This window comes from Nelumbo lutea, chromosome 5 (genome assembly GCF_056320005.1).
Source record: "Nelumbo lutea isolate HS-2025 chromosome 5, American lotus-T2T, whole genome shotgun sequence".
In the NCBI taxonomy this organism is placed as follows: Eukaryota; Viridiplantae; Streptophyta; class Magnoliopsida; order Proteales; family Nelumbonaceae; genus Nelumbo; species Nelumbo lutea.
In genome coordinates this window covers 77,771,303-77,790,645 of record NC_142688.1, presented here as the reverse complement: position 1 = coordinate 77,790,645, position 19,343 = coordinate 77,771,303, and the positions used below count along the sequence as shown (strand labels likewise).

Below are 19,343 nucleotides of genomic sequence, written 5' to 3'. Positions count from 1 at the left end.
CTGCTCAAACCAGCACATAGCTCGGCCCGACCATCCACTACTTCCTACTGACTTGAGCGTCAGAGTACCTACCTGAGGATAATTCCTCGAGTCTCTGACTTCTCCTTTCTTAATCATAGGTCTTGAAGCACGACTTCGTTCCTGTAGCTCGACACCGCCGTATTGGCAAGGACTATCTAGTTGCTCTCCTCAGTTCATGCACAGCAGCATCAATTTGTAATAATTGTAAAAGTGATAACTATCAAAGTGGTGGCATTGGCCATTTAAGAAGACATTTATAACAAAATATGTTAATCATTCTAAAAATGAACCAACCCAAACCCAAATTGGGGTTGGGTCTGAATCATTAATTTCCAACCGTTTATCAGGTAGACCATTGTACCTTTTCCTAGACTCACAATATGAATTACACTATTCGTGATATCTTGAAGAAAAAAAAATCAAAGTAACAAAAACATAATTAGTATTGAAAAGACAATTTTAAAAATGGATGGTGATGCACTTTGGATATCCATGGATATGGTGGGAATTTGTTGCTATTTGCTATATAAGTTGGAACTGTCTGTTTGAGTTCCTTTGAGCCACCAAAGACTAGAAAAATCTATACTACCAGAAATACATGATACCAGGACTTTGACCAATCAAAAGAGTTTCTTGGATTAAATTTTAAGAAAATAAAAAAAGGTAACATGTGCAGTATTCTCAAGTTATACCCCCCTCTTATTAAGTACATGATATACCGAAAAGCAAACCCTCCATTTGTGGAAGAAAAATCAGTAGAGGCAACCTGCAGACCGTATGAAACATTTGTCTTGTCCCGGTGAGAGACATCAAAAGAAACAAAGGATACAAAAATCTAAACAAAAGGTAGTAGAACAAGAAAACAAATGCAACTACCCACTCTTCTCCTAGATGTGAATAGGCTTGTCATAAGTGGCCATTGCAGCTTCCTTCAAGGCCTCACTCATAGTTGGATGTGCATGACATGTTCGTGCAATATCCTCACTTGCTGCTCCATACTGCAAGGCCAGCACAGCTTCATGAATTAATTCCCCAGCATTGGGTGCCATGATGTGAACCCCCAATATCTTGTCTGTTTCCTTCTCTGCCAAAATCTTCACCACCCCATCAGCATCATCGATTGCCTTGGCCCTGCTGTTAGCCAGGAAAGGGAACTTCCCCACACGATAATCAACTCCAAGTGCCTTCACCTGCTCCTCAGTCTTCCCAACAGATGCAACTTCGGGGTGTGTATACACCACACCGGGTACCATATCATAGTCCACATGGCCTTCCTTGCCAGCTATGAACTCTACACATGCTACACCGTCTTCTTCTGCCTTGTGGGCTAGCATGGGCCCTGGAATCACATCTCCAATGGCATAGACACCCGGCACACTTGTTGTGAACCGCTTATCAACTGTGATTCGGCCTACCTTATCAGTCTCCACACCAATCTTTTCCAGTCCAAGCCCAGCTGTGAATGGAACTCTACCTGCAGAAACAAGCACAACATCTGCTTCCAAAGTGCTTTGCTCACCACCACTTGATGGTTCAACTGTCAGTTTCACACCCTCCCCAGACGTGTCAACACCAACCACCTTAGTCTTGAGCATGAATTTCATCTTCTGCTTCTCAAGGGCACGTTGGAATTGTTTTCGAACTTCAGCATCCATTGATGGGACGATATCTGGTGCAAACTCAACAACAGTTACTTCAGAACCAAGCCTCCCCCAGACAGAGCCCATTTCTAGGCCAATGTAGCCTGCCCCAATGACAATGAGTTTCTTTGGGATTTCTGACAAGGACAGAGCTCCAGTTGAAGATACAATCTTTTTCTCATCAATGGTGATGCCAGGGAGGGACTTGACATCAGATCCAGTTGCTATTATGATATTCTTGCCTTTGACAATGGTGCTCCCACCTTCAAGGGTGTCGACAGAGACTTCAGAAGGAGAGATGAACTTTCCATAGCCTTTAACATAGTTTACCTTGTTTTTCTTGAAAAGACCTTCTATACCTCGTGTTAGATTGGCAACAGCTTTGTCTTTCTGGGCCATCATGGCAGACAGATCAACCTCAACAGAAGGGAACTTCACGCCATGGCTCGCAAATGAATGCTGGGCTTCATGGTACATGTGGGAAGAATGAAGAAGAGCCTGGGGAGATAAGAATAAAAAATTTAAGGCAAAAATTAGGATGGTATATCCAATAAGCAAGCCAGGCGTACTCTTTTCTTGTATAAATATCAATAGCATAAATATACAAAAACTCTTATTCAATTAAAACAACAAACTTCACAACAGTTACAATATAAAAGGCCACCGGCTATACTTTCAAAGAAATCATAATATTATCCTGATATTTATAAATGAACATTATAATGAAACTAAATAAACAAAATATCTCTAATCTATGTATGGGCTGTGAAAAGGAAAGTTTGGTCCAAAGTACCATTTCACTGGGATAACAAATACTTATTATGCCACATTGCCACCTTAGGTATAGCTCTAGAATCTTAATCAAGGCTAACTGGATATAGCTCTAGAATCTTAATTAAGGTAACTAACCAAATGTATTTTGGTTCTAGGCAACATTATTAGTGCAAATTGAGGTCCCATTATGCAATTTTTTATTGGTCCCTTTATGCAAAAATTAGAAAGCCAAGGAGAGGGTCAAGCTCCCCTCTACCCTTATGCCAAATGCATTATGTTTGGGTTGTTGATTGGCTATACAAAGTGAGGGTCAGACTTAATCCCAAGGTTCCCACTTATTTGGGGTTGACTATACAAATCCTGTCCCACTATTTTGCTCCATCAATGACCTTTACCAACCATCTGATCAATTTTAGTTAAACCGTATAATTGATTTGTTCCCCCTAATCAGTTAATACAATAAAGCTGAACTTTGATTGGTGTGGTCTAAGCAATCTTAAGAATTCAGGAATTGGAGTCTTTAGGAATATGAGAATGATATATTTAATGCTCCAAAAAAAAAGCAAAACAAATATATCAGACCAAGGTTCAAAATGTTGGTGTCGGTGGAAATATTGGTCACAAAACATAAGGAATATGTTGGAAATGTAGGAAATATCATATGGAAATTATGCAATTTTTTTTTATCCGCAACAGAAAATTTATTGACTTAAAGAGCAAAGCTAATTACAATTCCCCCCCCCCACCCCAAAAAAAAGCTTAAGCAGAATACATAAAGTCTATAACTTCTTTACATTATAACTGAGCCCAGAAGCATTGCTCTCTGTTTACATCTACCTTAGCTAGATTATCTGCAAAACCCAGTGTTTTAAAAGCGCAAGGTGCAAAAAAAGCACAAGGGCCAATTTGCGCCTGAGGCACAAGGCGCAAGGTGAGGCACGCACCTTTTTAAGAAAGGCGCAAAAATACAAAAAAAAAAAAAAAAACTAAAAAAAAGTCAGAAAATTCCAAAAAATGCAAAAAATATTAAAAATATTAAACATAATGTTAATAGAAATATAAACTTAAATTTTAAAATAAATGATTTTAAAAACCTATTATCTAAAATGAAAATAAATAAACATAACATGTAAAGTGTATTCAAATGAAATTTTAAAAATAAAAGCAAACATATAAAGCATTTTCAAGCATGTAAAACCCACAATCTCTGTTTTTCCTTAATTGCATTGCTTCAAGTAGTTAATGTGATGTAAAACATATTGCATTCTTTATTCAGTGAGTCGCCTTTGTAGCATGTCCCTTGAGGCAAGCCCGAACAAGTCTATATTAGGGTCTGAAATTCTTATTTCTCACATAAAAAATAATGATTTTACAACTTTCATTGCCTCTAAAGTTGTAAAATCATTATTTTTTATGTGAGAAATAAGAATTTCAGACCCTAACATAGACTTGTTCGGGCTTGCCTTGAGGGGCATGGTCGGGGGTCCGGGGGCAGAGCCCCTGGCCTAGCTGTTAGACTCAAAAAAAAAAAAAAAAGAAAGCAAAAAGCACAAAATTTTAAAAAGGTGCACGCTTGGACTGAGGCGCAAGGCGCAAGGTGCCTTTTGAAAGAGGTGCGCCTAGGACCTGGGCGAGGCACATACCCCAAAATGTGCCTCGCCTGTGTGCCTAGGCACGCCTTTTAAATCACTGGAAAAACCATTAGTCGGTCTTGGAATCCATTGAATGGACACCAACATTTCCTTTGAAGCCTTCCAAAATTTTTGATCTCATTTGAATCATTTCTGAACTGCCAAGGAGCTTTCTCTTCCTGTTTCAGCCAGTGAATAATTACCTCGGAATCTCCTTCAATTACCAACCTCCTTACCCCTAGCTCCATTGCTTTTTGCACCCCAAAAACCACAGCCTTTAATTCATCTGTTGTGGAGTCTCCTAGCCCAAGTGGTCCTGAATACAACCCCACAACTGCTCCTTTTTCATCCCCCTTATCATTCCTAAACTAGAGGGACCCGGATAGCCAAAGCTGCTACCATCATTAAGAAAGCCAATTTTGGGAGAATCCCACCCCCTTACTATTTTCTTCTTCATGTGGAGGAAGCTGCATCCATCCCCCAATTTCTAAAAATATCGTCAAAGGTAAATTTGGAAATTATGCAAAATTAATAGACATTGTGGAAACATTATGAAGTATGTGAATGTAGAATGGTATTTTATGAAATGATAAAAGAAGCATCTTTTTTTTAATAAAAATTAAATTTACTAGGTTGTAATGCTGTAATATTGATTTTCTAAGAATATAAAATTTACTTATCAGAGAAAGAAGATAAAAGAAGTATAAGTACACCCTTTTTTATTATTATCTTGTTCTAAACCATTGAATGAAGCAAAGAAACTAAGTCGGGATGTCAAAGGATTGGATTTGGTATGGGTTTGCCTCAACCCTAACCAAACCCTCTAATGTTCCTACCCAAACCATACCTAACCCAGAAACACGCCAAACCCATCCTGACTCTATACAGTTCAACCCAATACTGACCCAAACCGACCCATAGCATTTCACTTGTACTTTTTATACATTTTGAAAACCTAAAATCCATTAAATTAAGTTGGGATTTGGTTTATAGGTTCTAGAATTTCACTTCGTTAATGAAAGAAGAAAACCCAAAATAAACATGAGAAGAGATCCTAAACTTTACAGCTATGGAGTTAGAAGTCATAGCCCTGACTCACGCTAAAGAATCAAAACCCTAACCCAACCCTATAGGGTCAGTCCAAGGTGGGTTTACCATTTAACCTAACCCATTGACATCCCTCAAAGTAAGGTTAATGGACAAAATAATATGTTGAAAAGTTGTCCTATAAACTACATGATAGAGCTAGTTCAAACAAAATTTAAACTCAGAGAAAATGCAAATGGTTCTAATAGATCAACAAAATAGTAAAAACTAAGATTTAACTTCATATTTGAAAAGTATTTTGAGATGAGCTCAAAGCGGCAATCATGTCCATTAGGTTGGCAATAATACCTTCACATATCTACAACATTATTTCCAACTTATGTTATAATACCATCTCTTCTACTCCACATAGCATCAATAGTTTTCATCGGGGGATATGTTGATTCTATTAATATGCCGCGTTGGTACATACAGAAATGAAGATATGTCAAGGAAATATTAGGAAATTTATGGGCACTTTAAACCATGTATCAGACAATCAATTTGATTTTATGTCAAGGAAATCAACCATGGAAGCTTAAGGAGAAGATGAGATATCTTCACATGGTATTCATTGATCTGGACTTTAGAGAAAACATATCGTAGAATACTTGGAAAGATAATATGGTGGGTTTTGGAAAAGAAAAGAGTACCAAATAGGTACATGGACCTAATTAAGAAAATGTATGAACATGTACCAACCAATGTTAGAAAACATGTGTAAGAGACAAAATAGTTTCAAGTTACAACTTACAATGGGCTCCACCAAGACTCAGTAGACCTTATTTGTTTGCAGTAATCATAGACTTGGGAAGAGGTCCCGTGGTGTGTGTTGTTCACAAACAACATATTGTTAATTGATGAAACTAAGAGCAGACTGAAATGGTTTTGTCACATGTACAGAAAACCATATACAACACCAGTTAGAAGTGATCTGTTGCTAGTTGAAGGATATAGAAAAGCTAATAGCAAGCAAAAAGGACAGGGTTTAATGTAGTGAGAAATGATTTAGGGCCCATTAACATGGAATGGAGAGGAATGACAGGACAGAATTCATTTAGCTAGGATATTCCATATGGTCTGAAATTATATAATTCCTAGAGGGTCAAGCTGGAATATTTACCAACTTGGATCCTGAAGAGGTTGACATTTACAGGTGGGCAACAAAAGAAGGGTGTGCAAAGGGATTCTCAGAAGTTGATTGTATGGTGCGATACCCAGAGTAGAGACTTTGTAGATGGATGCAAATGGTAGGAGAGATCATGATAAGCTCCCAATACCTTCACTGATTGCAGTACAAGAAAGAGCTGGTTTGAGGGAGGTCACCCTCCTGAAATGGAAAAAAGAGAAGAAAAGGGGAGGAGAGTAAAAAGAGAGAAGGGAAGGAGAAGGAGAAGTAGGGTTTTTCTCTTTTTATTTTCAAAGGTAAGGTAATTTTATTCATAAAAGTAACAGAGGATGCAACAAAGCCCGAGCCAAAAGGCTGGCCCAAGGACAATTCAGATACAGACTCCACAGGGACTGGGAACTAAACAGCTGATGCAAGTTCAGTTGTTTGAATTCGGGGTTCACAGACACCCAGGAAATCAGCTTACTCACAGCCCCCTGCACTAACCATAGTTCTTAAGGCACCAAGGTGAGGCTAGGTGACAGGGGGGAGCCTTGTCGCCTAGTCGCCTAGGCGATGGATTTTTTTTAAGTAAAACCATATATCCTAGGGTAGTTCCCTAGGTTCCATAATTATCTTTCCTTAATAATTATCCATAATTTTCATAAGAGAAGCATAAATGTCATGTTTAAGTCTAGAAAAATCAACATTTTATGAGAAGAAAAAGAAAGGAAAGAAAATTCAAAAATATAGGGGCTGAACCCCTACTTTTGTTATAGGAAAAGAAGAAAAGAAAAGGTGGAAGAAGATGTGGAAGAAGAAAATGTGTTGATTAGACAAAATTTTAAGTTCTTCCCTTGCTTATTGGTTCAGGTTTTGAAATCTTTGAGGTTTCAATCAAGGATCAAATTTTCAATACGGTACGCCCCGTATCTTTGGGGTCCCGATACACCTGTTTATAGATGTTTTCGGGAAGCCATTTTTAAATAATATATAATTATATTTAAAAATAAAATTGAAAACCAAAAAAATAAAAAATGGGGGAGTATCATTATAAGTACCGATACACCTCTGCCGATACACAAAGGTGTATCGGTACTTTGAACATACAGCAGTTAGCAATGTTTGTGTGGATTTCATTAACCCTAACAAATAAGAAAATAATAAAAAGAAATTAGTATATAAACACATAAAATGAACACTCTAGTTTAATAATGTCTATTTTATAATTATAACGTCAAAAATAAAAAATATATATATAAAAGTATTTTATAACACAATACACAAAACAACTGCTTGGCGATTGGGTGAGGCGAGCCTCCAAGGGCGCCTTGTCGCCTAGGCATCGCCTTGACAACTATGGCACAAAATCTTCTAGACTTCTAACTTTGTTACAAAAAATTCTGTTTTCTTTCAGACCAAATGGAGCAAAGGACAGCTGCTGGAATAGTTTTCCAGACCAACTTTCCTTTCTTCTTTAGGCCTCTGATCTTCCAACATAGCATATCTTTGACAGTGCTTGGCATGACCCAGCTGATTCCCAAAGCTTTCAAGAAATGCTCCCACACCTGAGAGGAAACCAGACAGTGGAGACAAAGGTAGTATATAGTTTCAGGAAGAAGGCCACAAAGCCCACAAGAAGCAGCTGGAAGCTGGACACCTCTTTTTCCAAATTAGATATAGACAGACATTTATATAGAGCCATTGTCCACACTAGAAAATTAGATGAAGGGCTGATTGGACTCCAAATCTGATTGAAAGAAAAGCCCATAGAACCTGAACTGCTAAGCTTGAGGATCAATGATTTAACTGAGAAGCAGCCATCAGCATTCCATTTCCAATTCCACTCATCCTCCATATTAATGTCTATCCCCTCACCCTGTAAAAGCTCCAGAAGCTCCACAACCTCTTCCAGCTCCCAATCAAACAAGTTTCTTCTGAACTGAGGAATCCAGGTCATAACATTTTCAGAAAAGGTATAGGACTCAGCAACCGAGGAGTCTTGGTTAGCAGCACACTGGAACATGAGAGGGAAAGCCTCAGCCAAGGGGCCATCTAAACACCAAGGGTCCTTCCAAAAATTTATTCTGTCACCTTTGCCCACCTTAAATCTTAAACCTTACAAGAAAGCAGGAATATTTTTCATAATACTTTTGCAGCTAAGAGATTTCTCCACCAAGCAGTCCTTTTTGAGACAAACCTCCAGATCCACTTATTGAGAAGGGCAGAATTAAATATCTTTTTCTTATCAATAACAGCAACTATCATTAAAAAAGAGAAAGTACAATGGACTAGGGAGGGGTAAACTCTCTTACCCCTCCCTAGAAAGTGTACTTTTTATAGAAAGTACAAGAAAATACATATAAGTCAATTACAAAATGGCCCAAAATAAATGTTACCTTCCCACCCCTTGTTTAGGAAGGGTATCCACAAATGTATTAGCACACCTTTTTACCCAATGTAACTGAATCTCCACACCTTGTGCTAGCTGGTTGAACAATCTTTTTTCATTAGCATACTTCAATAATGAGCTTTTAACAGCCCACCTTCCTCCATGGGGAGGCACACTTGGTCCAATCAATGTTTTAAAACGCAGAGGCACGATGCAAGGCATTCCACTACCTAGAGGTGTGAGGCGTAGTTCAGAATGCAAGAGGCGTAAACCTCCTGAACACAAGGAGGCATAAGCCTCTTGAAGAGGAGGGGGGTTAGGAGGAGGATGAAGAGGAAGGGAGGATATCATTTTTTTCTTTATTTTTAATAAAAATATTTTATATTAAGAAGAATAAAGATGCATAACATTAGTTGAAAGGGGGGGTCTTGTTGAAGCGGAGGGGCAGGGGGCAAACCACTTTCTTTCCCCTTATCTTTTCTTCCCTTCCCTTTCCTTTCCTTCCTTTTTCTCTTTTTTTCTTCTCTTTCTTTTTCTTTCCCTTCCTTTTCTTTTCCTTTCCTTTTTTTTCCTCTTTATCTTTTTCTGTCTATTTATATCAAATGTGCATGAGGCGCATGAGGCGTACGCCTCTAGCACGCCTCATGAAAAAAGCACAAGAGGCATACGCCTCAGGGCGTTTTGGGAGCACCTCGCCTGGAGGCCTCCAGGCGTATGCCTCCCACGCCTTTTAAAACACTGGGTCCCACTTGACTAGATGCATTTTTTTATTTTCTTCCCAACCCCTCCAAAGAAAATTCCTCTGTAATTGCTCCAGCCTTTTTGCAGTCTTAGTTGGGATGGGGAAGAGAGACAAGTAGGTGGGAAGGTTAGAAAGTGTACTTTTTATCAGGGTTACCCTGTCTCCGACTGAAAGATATTTGGCCTTCCAAGAGGACAGCTTTTTCTCCACCGTTTCTAAGATTGGAACCCAAACCACTGAAGAACATTTTGCCCCAAGAGGTAGACCCAAGTATTTCACAAGAAGGAAATCTATCTGGCATGCCAACACCTTAGCACATACCTCCAAATTTAACACTTGGCCCACTGTTATAATCAAACTTTTGTTCAAATTTACTTTAAGCCCAAAGAACACCTCAAACCAGCCGAGAATCCCAAGTGGGACTTCCAACTGCTCAGGGGATGCATCCACAAAACACAGAGTATCATCAACAAACTGGAGGATGTTAACCTTTTCCTTTCCAAGGGAAACTACAAAACCTTCCCAAAAGCCAAAATCAGCAGCCCTCTTGCTAAAAAGAGAGAGGATTTTCATGACACAGATAAATAGCAAGGGAGAAATGCAAACTTTGATCGAATATCCAGCTTGCATGCCAGGATTTCCATGACAGATAATCGACTCTAGAGCTTTCAAAAAACCCTGTAGATTGCTCGTTTATCAGAACCAAGAACTTGGGGGAAGAAATGCAGACTTTAATCAAATTTCTCCACTTTTGTCCAAGGTTCATTTTCTCGCACACAAAGTCTAAGCATCTCTAATTAACATGGTCGTAATCTTTCTCAATATCCAGCTTGCATACCAGGGCAGGAGTCCCCTCTCTCCTTCTAGAGTCGGTTAGCTCATTGGCAATGAGAACAGAGTCAAGCATTTGCCTCCCCAGAACAAAACACTCTGGTTATTAGAGATCACACTATCCAAATCCCCTGTCAACCTTTCAGCCAACACTTTCGCCAAGATTTTGTAGAAATTGTGCAGGAGGCTTATCGGCCTAAAGTATTTTAATGTTCACAGTACCTTCAATTTTTGGGATAAGAGTGATAAAGGTGGTATTCAAACTTCCTTCAGGGAAGCATTTGAGTGGAAAGCCTGAAAAAACATTCAACAAGTCTTGCTTCACAAAGCCCTAACATTTGACATAAAAGAGATTTATTAAACCATCCGACCTAGGGGATTTATCCCCTTCCAACTTGCTGCTTGCAGCCTTAGTTTCATCCTCCAAGAAAGGCCTCTCAAGAAAAAACTTGTGATCATCTGTTAACTTCTTGCAGGGTAAGTCCAAAGGAAGAGCTCTGAAAGTCCAATTTTCCTTGTAGAGATTTTTATTGAAGGAAATGGCAATCAATTTAATTTCAGCAACTGATTCCCCCACTCTTCCTTCCCCTCCTTCAACCAAGTGATCTTAGCTCTCCACCTCCATTTAATTTGCTCCTTTACTACCAACTTATCAAACATGAATTTTACGTTAGATCTTTTCAGCTTTAGATCATCCATTAAAGGGCCTAATTCTTCAGCTCTATCAATTTCTTCAATTACACTTAGAAAAAGTCTTTTTTTTCAGTTTCCGAATTCAAGCTGTTTTCCAACTTCCAAATTTTTGCCTTTTCCTTGATTGCTCCCAATTTTTTTGCTAGAATGAATGATCTCTGGATCCCTCCACATGAAGATCACACCAAACAGCCTTCAGCATTGGAAGAAGTTTATCCTCTTCAAACCAGATATTTTCAAACTTGAAAGGTGCCTTAACTTCCTCCCGGTTGCAAGAAATCAGCTGGATTGGAGTGTGGTCAGAGACCGGTCTAGGGAGAGAAATCTATCTAAAATTAGGGAAAAATAATCTGTTGGGGCCCCAGTCCATATGTGACCTCAGGCCCATACCCCTAACCAGCCTGGGGACCAGCCCACATTGCCTATAGAGGCCCACAAGGAGCACAGCATGCTGAAAGAAGCCAAACACCCGCTCATTCGCTTTATGTACACAAGGAAGACACATCAGCCATGAATAGTCCCATGCACATGTCGTGATTTCCTTGTACACTTTATAAATATCTGAGAATAAATGAGTAGGGCAGACCTCGGTTAATCCATTCTCTTCTTCTTCTCTTAGTAGGAGGTTAGGTCTCCCTCAAAGAGACCTCTGTGGTGGGCAGTATCCCATCAAGTTGGTATCAGAGCTACCGGCGGTAGAGAAATGATGAACACGAGATCCTCAGCAATGGAGGGACGAATCGATAAGATCGAAGAAGAGCTTCACAAGGTGTTCGGGGAGCTAAAAGACTTGAAGGACTCCATTTCGATGGTAGCCAGCCAGTTCCAGAGGTCGTCCCATTCCAACCTGCACGAAGGGGATAACAAAGGCTCTAGTTACTCCGGCCACACATACGCAGGTTCTGGATTCGAGAGGATGGTCAAGTTGGTATTTCCCTCTTCTCAGGTGAGGACCCCATCTCTTGGATATTTGGAGCAGAAAGATTTTTTGAGATTAATGAAATTCCTGGGCATCAGCATGTGCTGATGGCTTCGATCTATTTGGAGGGGGAGGCCATCCATTGGCTCCAATGGTATCGACGTTCCAACCCCCATATTGGGTGGACGGAATTTACAAAGGCCCTTTGTCACCGTTTCGGACCATCGGGATTTGAAAACTTTGATGAAGCTCTGTCGAGACTTAAACAATTAGGGACGGTGAGGGAGTACTAGAATGAGTTTGAGAGGTTGGCTTCTTAGGTTCATGGATGGCCTAAATCGGCGTTGGTGGGAGCTCTCTTAGGGGGGTTGAGAGATGAGATCCGATATGAGGTGAAGGCCCTATAACCAGTCACCGTAAATGCAACAGCTCACTTAGCCTGCCTGCATGAAGAGAGACTGAATAAACTCAGACGGGTGAATAAGTCGACCCTGGTTGGACCAATCATCAAGACTCCCTCGACCAAAACTGAACCGGGTCCATCCAAACTAGTTGGACCGAATGGTTTACCCCTCAAGCGTCTCTCATGGGCGGAGATGCAGTCACATCGCAAGCGTGGACTGTGCTATAACTGTGATGAAAAGTTCGGTCCTAGAATAGTTGGCCCTTTGACTCAACTACTCAAAAAGAATGCTTTTATCTGGAGTGACCAGGTCAAAATCGCATTCTAGGACCTCAAACAGGCCTTGTCCACCCTACCCACTCTTGCCTTACCAGACTTCTCTCAAGAGTTCGTAGTAGAATGTGATGCATCTAAGTCCGAAGTGGGAGTAGTCCTTATGCAACAAGGTAGACCCCTTGCCTACTTCAATAAAGCGTTGCCTACCCAAGCCCAGCTAAAGTCCACCTATGATAAGGAGATGATGGCGATTGTCCTCGCAGTGTTGAAATGGCGATCATATCTGTTGGGACATTCCTTTGTCATTTGTACCGACCACCAAAGCCTCAAGCACTTGTTAGAACAACCAGTGCACATCCCAGCTCAGCAGAAGTGGTTGTATAAGCTGTTGGGGTTTGACTACAGGGTGGAGTACAAGCCCGGCGTATCAAACAAGGCAACGAACGCTCTACCTCGCAGCCATGAGGTTTTCATGTTGGGTGAATCTTGTCCCAATTTTTCTATCTAGGCCAGGCTCAAGGAAGAAGCCCACCTAGACGAAACCTTACAGAAGATTGTTCAGAGGCTTACAGCAAATCCAGCTTCAGACCCAGGGTTTTACTTAGTGGGGCCAAATCTCTTCTTTAAAGGGCGCCTAGTGATTGCAGCCCAATCAAAGTTCCTTCTGGAGTTACTTCAGTTGTTTCATGGCTCTGCCTTGGGTGGCCATTCGGGAATACTCCAAACCTACTGTCAGGTAAGCCAGCATTTGTTTTGGTCAAGGATGAAGAAAGTCGTCCAACAGTTTGTAGCACAATGCCCTACTTGCCAACATTACAAATCTGACAATCAAACCCCATCAGGATTGTTGCAGCCTCTCCCGATTCTGGCTCAAGTATGGGAGGATATCACCACGGATTTCATCACGGGACTCCCAACTTCCATGGGTAAATCAGTAATTATGGTAGTGATGGACAGGCTAACCAAATACAGTCATTTTATTGGGCTGGAGCACCCATATACAGTGGCCCAAGTAGCACACACCTTTGTCAAAACGGTGACCCGGCTGCATGGCACCCCATGATCCATTGTGACGGATAGGGACCCGGCTTTCATGAGCCGCCTCTAGACTACATATTTTAAAGCCCAGGGGACTCAATTGAACCACACCACCAGCTACCACCCACAAGCCGACGGATAGTCTGAAGTGGTTAACAAGTGCTTGGAAACTTATTTGAGATGCTTCACGGGGGAAAGGCCCAAACAGTGGATGAATTGGCTGCCATGGGCCAAGTTGTGGTACAATACCACCTATCACTCATCACTGGGAATGAGCCCATTTAAGGCACTGTATGGGAGGGAACCACCTCTTATACTCCCCTATGAAGTTGGGTTGACAGTAGTGGCAGAAGTGGAAGAAAAGCAACAGTAGAGGGATGAAGTTTTGAAGTCCTTGAAGGAGCATTTGAACCATGCCCAACAGCAAATGAAGGCCTAGTATGACAAGCATAGGCTAGTGACCTACCAGGAAGGAGAGTTTGTGTTCCTAAAACTTCAGCCCTACCGCAAGTGTTAGTCGCCCATCGAAAGTGGCCTAAATTTGCGCCTCAGTTTTTTGGGCCCTTTCATATAGTGGGCCGAGTAGGAGAGGTGGCATACAGATTGGATCTTCTGCCATCTTCTCGCGTCCACCCAGTCTTCCATGTTTCCCTACTAAAGAAGAGCATGGGACCACACCTGAATGCTAGCCCCACACTACCTGAGTTCGATGAGGAGGGGCGCCTGCAGCCGGAACCTATGGTGGTTCAAGATCTAAGGTGGGTGAAAAGGGGGAAAACAATGCACAAGGAAGCCTTAGTGGTTTGGAAACACCTGCTCGAGGAGGATGCATCCTAGGAAGACTGTGACAATCTCAAGAAGATGTTTCTAGGCTTCAACCTTGAGGACAAGGTTGTTTTGAAGGAGGGGCGAGTTGTTGGGGCCCCAATTCATATGAGACCTCAGGCACATACCCCCTAACCAGCCCGGGGACCAGCCCACATTGTCTATAGAGGCCCATGAGGAGCATAGCATGCTGAAAGAAGCCAAATGCCCGCCCATTCGCTTTATGTACACAAGGAAGACATGTCAGCCATGAACAGTCCCATGCACATGGCTTATTTCTCTTCTTCTTCTCTTAGTAGGAGGTTAGGTCTCCCTCGAAGAGACCTCTGCGGTGGGCAGTATCCCATCATCATCCCAGTTGGAAGATACAAGGAATTTGTCCAGCCAAACCAAAACGGGATTATCTTGGCAAAGGAAGGCCTATAAGGTCAAAATTATTAACAAAATCAGAAATAAGCTTCTCAACCTTGTTCTTCTACCTCGTGTTTCTTTCTTCAATAGATAGGGTAACATTAAAGTCACCACCTATGACCCAAGGATAAGACAAGGAGCCTTTCACATCTGCTAGTTCTTCCTAAAAGGCAGCCCAAAGACTTACATCTGTTGGATCATACACATTTGTTAATTGACAATAATTTCCATCAGAAAGTTCTAACAATAGGGATATTGAAATTGGTCCAATTCGATGAGAGACTACTCTGCAGAATGAAGGGTCCCAAAGAGTCACCAAACCCCATGCATGGCAAAAGCTGAATGTTCTCTCCATCTAACCTAACCTTCTCCCTAAATACTCTGGACAATAGAAGCATCCACCCTCTCCAGCTTGGTTTCTTGCAACAGTATGATTTTTTATTTAGGCCACCTTAGAACATCACATACCACCAAACTTCTCCTTCTCGACCCTAAACCCCTAATGTTCCAGGATAAAATTGTTTAAGTCCATTACACCTTCAACAAAACAAAAAGCAAAGGAAAACTCCTACTCATCAAAACTTCATAGAGCCCCTCATCGGCCCCTCACTACTCCCTGCTTTATCATTTAGGCCCCAAGTCTGTCTCATCATCTCTCTACTCTTCTTCCCCCCCCCCCCTCTCTCTTCCATCCCCTCCATAGAAACCCCTAAAAATTTCCCCAAACCCAGAAGCTTTGAAGAGCCCTAAGAGGAAGATGATGAAGAGTCTGTTCAACTTACTCCCTGAACCACCAAGGCAACTGATTTGCCTTTATTGTTTTTCGATAGAACATTTCCACCATTTGGTAATGAAGCTTCAGATCCTTACCCCAAGGAATCCAGCTACTTGTCCTCTTGCAAAATATCAGCCTACCCTTCTTTCTGCTCCTCCTTGCCTACCACTGCGATTGGCAAGATCTCTAATAGATCTTCCTCCATCCGCACCAAGGGGAGTTGTTTAACCTCCATCTGCGGTGGCTCCGGTGCTGGCAACGTCGTCGATTGCGAGGGGAGAGGGGACTAGAGTGTACTTGTGTGTCTACGTCCCCTTTCCTCTACACCCAACAAGAGGGCAATAGGCTCTCAGGAGGACTCGAACCACACACCCCCAGCCTACTTTGAGTGTTGGTTGAGCCAAGCATGACATGCCCATAAAAAGGTTTAGAGCACTATCTTTGTTATTTAATAATGGTTTCTAGAAAAAAAAATTATATTTGGTATCCACTTTTTGTCAAATAAGCAAGTAGAAAAAGAAAATCTTATGTCGAAGTGTCCATCAAGAATTTTAGAATCCATTGAGTGTCAGAATCTGACATGTGTTTGACATGGAAACTTCATTCACTTAAGAGAGTTCATGAAACATTGTATCTAAATCAAAGCATAGAAAGGGAGACCAAAACCATTTTGTTGATTCTACAAAAGGTCATTGTAATGGCAAATGAGGAATTGAACTAATGGAATAAAAAGTTTTTCATAAAGCAGCCTGCAGATAAGAATGTGATCTTCTCCTTGTCTTTTGATGCAGGACCTACACAAAGTTCTCAGCTTGCTTGTTTAACACTTTGCTTAAATTTAACAACCAAATAAGGTTGGACAGAAATGTAAGAAGCATTCTAAAAATTAATAAACAAAAGGAAACAGGTCCGTTAGGAAATAAGATGGGAAATGCAGCCTACAGGTTGGGTGGACAATTTAGAAGGGCTAATTAGAGGCTTAGGAAGGACACAAGGGTGAAACAACAATAACAACACAAAGAATCTCTAAGGTTGTGTTTGGTTTGAAGGAAAAAGGTAGGGAAATGAAAGGAAAAGTAGGGAGAACTATACAAACCTTCTGTGGTTTTTCCTGTCTTTCCCTTCCTTTCCCTACCTTTTCCTTCAAACAAAACTTAGTCCAAGATAATTTCATCGACTTGGAAAAGAAGTAATAAAGAAAGAAAGATGGGACATTAAGAGGATAAAGGGGAACTGAACAGAACTAAGGAATCTAATTGTAATGGAGCGGGGGCAAGAAGAAGATATAAAAAAAAAAAAAAAACTAAATTGAGATTAATAACAAGATACACAAGACACAATAAGTAGATAAGATACCTATTATAGAATAAAGATAGAGCCTAATGGAGTCAGCATTATTAGGTTTCTCTAGCAATTACTTCATAAGTTGGGAATCAGCACCAAACATATTAGTAGAGAAAACTCTTCATTCGTTCATTCCATCACCAATGGTTCAAATGAGCTAACACATGGGGTATTCGTCGAGAAACACAACTGATTTACTAAAACCTACAAAGTATTTGAGTTTTCTAAACAAATAAAGAACTAAAAAACTATTCAAAATATCTTGAAGATTAAAAGTAAATCTTAGGATACACCCATTTTTCAAATATATAATCAGAATAAAATCAAAGATTGAATTAGGGGAATCAAATTCAAATCATGTTGAATCCACTTGTTGACAGCTAACCACTTGGGCCATCTGGAATGGGTTGAACTTGGTGGCCCTTGAGCTCAATTCAGGGACTTATTCAATTTAGATGTATTACTACAGAATTTTAGGCCTGTTAGGTTCATGTAGACTTGTGAAAACCTAACTGTTGGCCCATTATGATAGCCATACGAAGGCAGAAGGCCCATATAAACCAACAGAAAAGTATGAGTTCAATTTCCTTTCTTAGACTTTGGCCCCACATACTCTCTTTTCTTTCTTTTTAGTTTTTATCTCTAAAGGTACAATTTTTCATATCTTTCTCTTTTTCATTTGAGATCTGAATTGTTTTCTCTAATATTAAAAATGTCAAATCATTAATTCTTCTTCTTTACCAACCATGTACACTCTAGTATGACTTCTTTTCATCACTTCTACTTTCAACAGGGACTAAAACTCCTTTGGGACTTGAAGAACTCTAACATTTCATTTCAGTTTTAAGAGTAACCAGAATGATAGACCTAGCCCCTAGATTCCGGTATGCAATAGAGAAGAAATAAGAAGAACAAAAGTGAAAATAACAAGGGTAATGGAAGAAGTAACATGAAGAGTAAAATAAATAAAACTTCAACATTTTTTAGATTTTACTCAAAGACTGCCTTAATCTTGTTGAAATTTCCAACAGGATCTCAAATTTCGGCTCAAAAGGTCCAGCTTTAAGCCAGGTCAAAATCTGGTTCAAAGCCTTGCTTCCAAGCCATGAGCCTGGTCCCAAATTAGTAGGCTAATGCGAGCTTTACTAGTATGGTTATTTTATTCAAACTTGCAATCATCGCTAATGTGGCTATTAATGATCCGTTATTAATTTATATGTAACCGATAAATTAAAATCAATAAATTACCATAAAATATTAGAAGGACAAAGAAGCATTTATAAGTTTGAGCCCCAACTATTGCAATATCATTACTGCCATGTTCATCAAAGAACAGAATCATAACCAGAACCAACATAAGTCAAGCATACCTCAAAAAATTCAAACAAAAAAGCATAGACTTGAATAAAGAACACAAAAATATACAAAAAAAAAAAAACAAGGAAAGGAAAGGAGAACGCAATTCTGCCCAATAACAGATTTCTAAATGAAACATTATTCCATAAACAGTAAAAAACAAGCGCTTCAACTCAGAAATAAACCCAACAAAGTTAACGCTTGCACAAATCCAGATCAAAACATAGAAAAGGACAGTAACAGATCATATGGAACCTCGCCTAATTCGAATGATACAAAGCCATAGAAATGAAAATACCTTGGAAGGGATGCAGCCGACGTTGAGACAAGTCCCGCCGAGGGTCCCTCGCTTCTCAATACAAGTAGTCTTGAGACCCAACTGAGCGGCTTTAATGGCGGCTACATAGCCACCAGGGCCACCGCCGATCACGACGACGTCGTTCTCTTCGGATCCCGATGACGTGAAGCTTCTAGAGAAAGAAGATAGAGAGAAAGAGTACCTCAGGGCATCAGAAGAGTTGCTGATGCTCCTGAATAGGAGGTGAGACTTTCTCCTGGCAACGCTCGCCATGGCCATCGCTCCAATCCAACTGCTCAGTCTATGGTTGCTTTTGGAGAAGAAGAAAAAATGAACTCTCTTGTTTTAGATTTGAAGGCCAGAAAATGAACTCTACCATATTTTTTTATTAATATAAATATTAATTATATATTCATTAAACATAATTGTTTGCCACTTTACCTGACTGCCATTTGAGTAAACCGGGTCGGGTTGGTGGAAACGGGTCTGATTTCAATACGAGTATCTGAAATACAAGGGATGCGAGTTTCAATCAACCTCTTTCCGTCAAAAATTGATTTGGTGACACTGCCACACTGGCATATGCTCCCAACCCAACTAGCGATGGCAATTTCCCCGTAAAACCGGGGGCCTGCCCCGCCCCGAATGGGGCGGGTTTTCCCGACCCTAAACAAGGACAGGACGAGGATAGGGAAAATAATTTTTCCTCAAACCGAGTATGGGGCGGGGGCGGGTTTTGTATATAATTCCCTGAACCCTCTCCAAACCCAAAGGTAAATT

At 40.5% G+C, this 19,343-nt stretch overlaps 1 protein-coding gene across 1 annotated transcript; it reads right to left on the bottom strand.

The window, feature by feature from the left end:
• Positions 1–632: 632 nt before the first annotated feature.
• LOC148853004 (dihydrolipoyl dehydrogenase 1, mitochondrial-like) lies at positions 633–18,947 on the bottom strand. The gene is made up of 2 exons (XM_088942409.1): positions 18,564–18,947; positions 633–2,159 (listed from the first exon to the last, which is right to left on the bottom strand). Exons 1-2 carry the CDS (start codon positions 18,840–18,842, stop codon positions 909–911), a joined length of 1,530 nt encoding a protein of 509 aa, XP_088798535.1. The 5' UTR covers positions 18,843–18,947; the 3' UTR covers positions 633–908.
• Between the last annotated feature and the right edge of the window lie 396 nt (positions 18,948–19,343).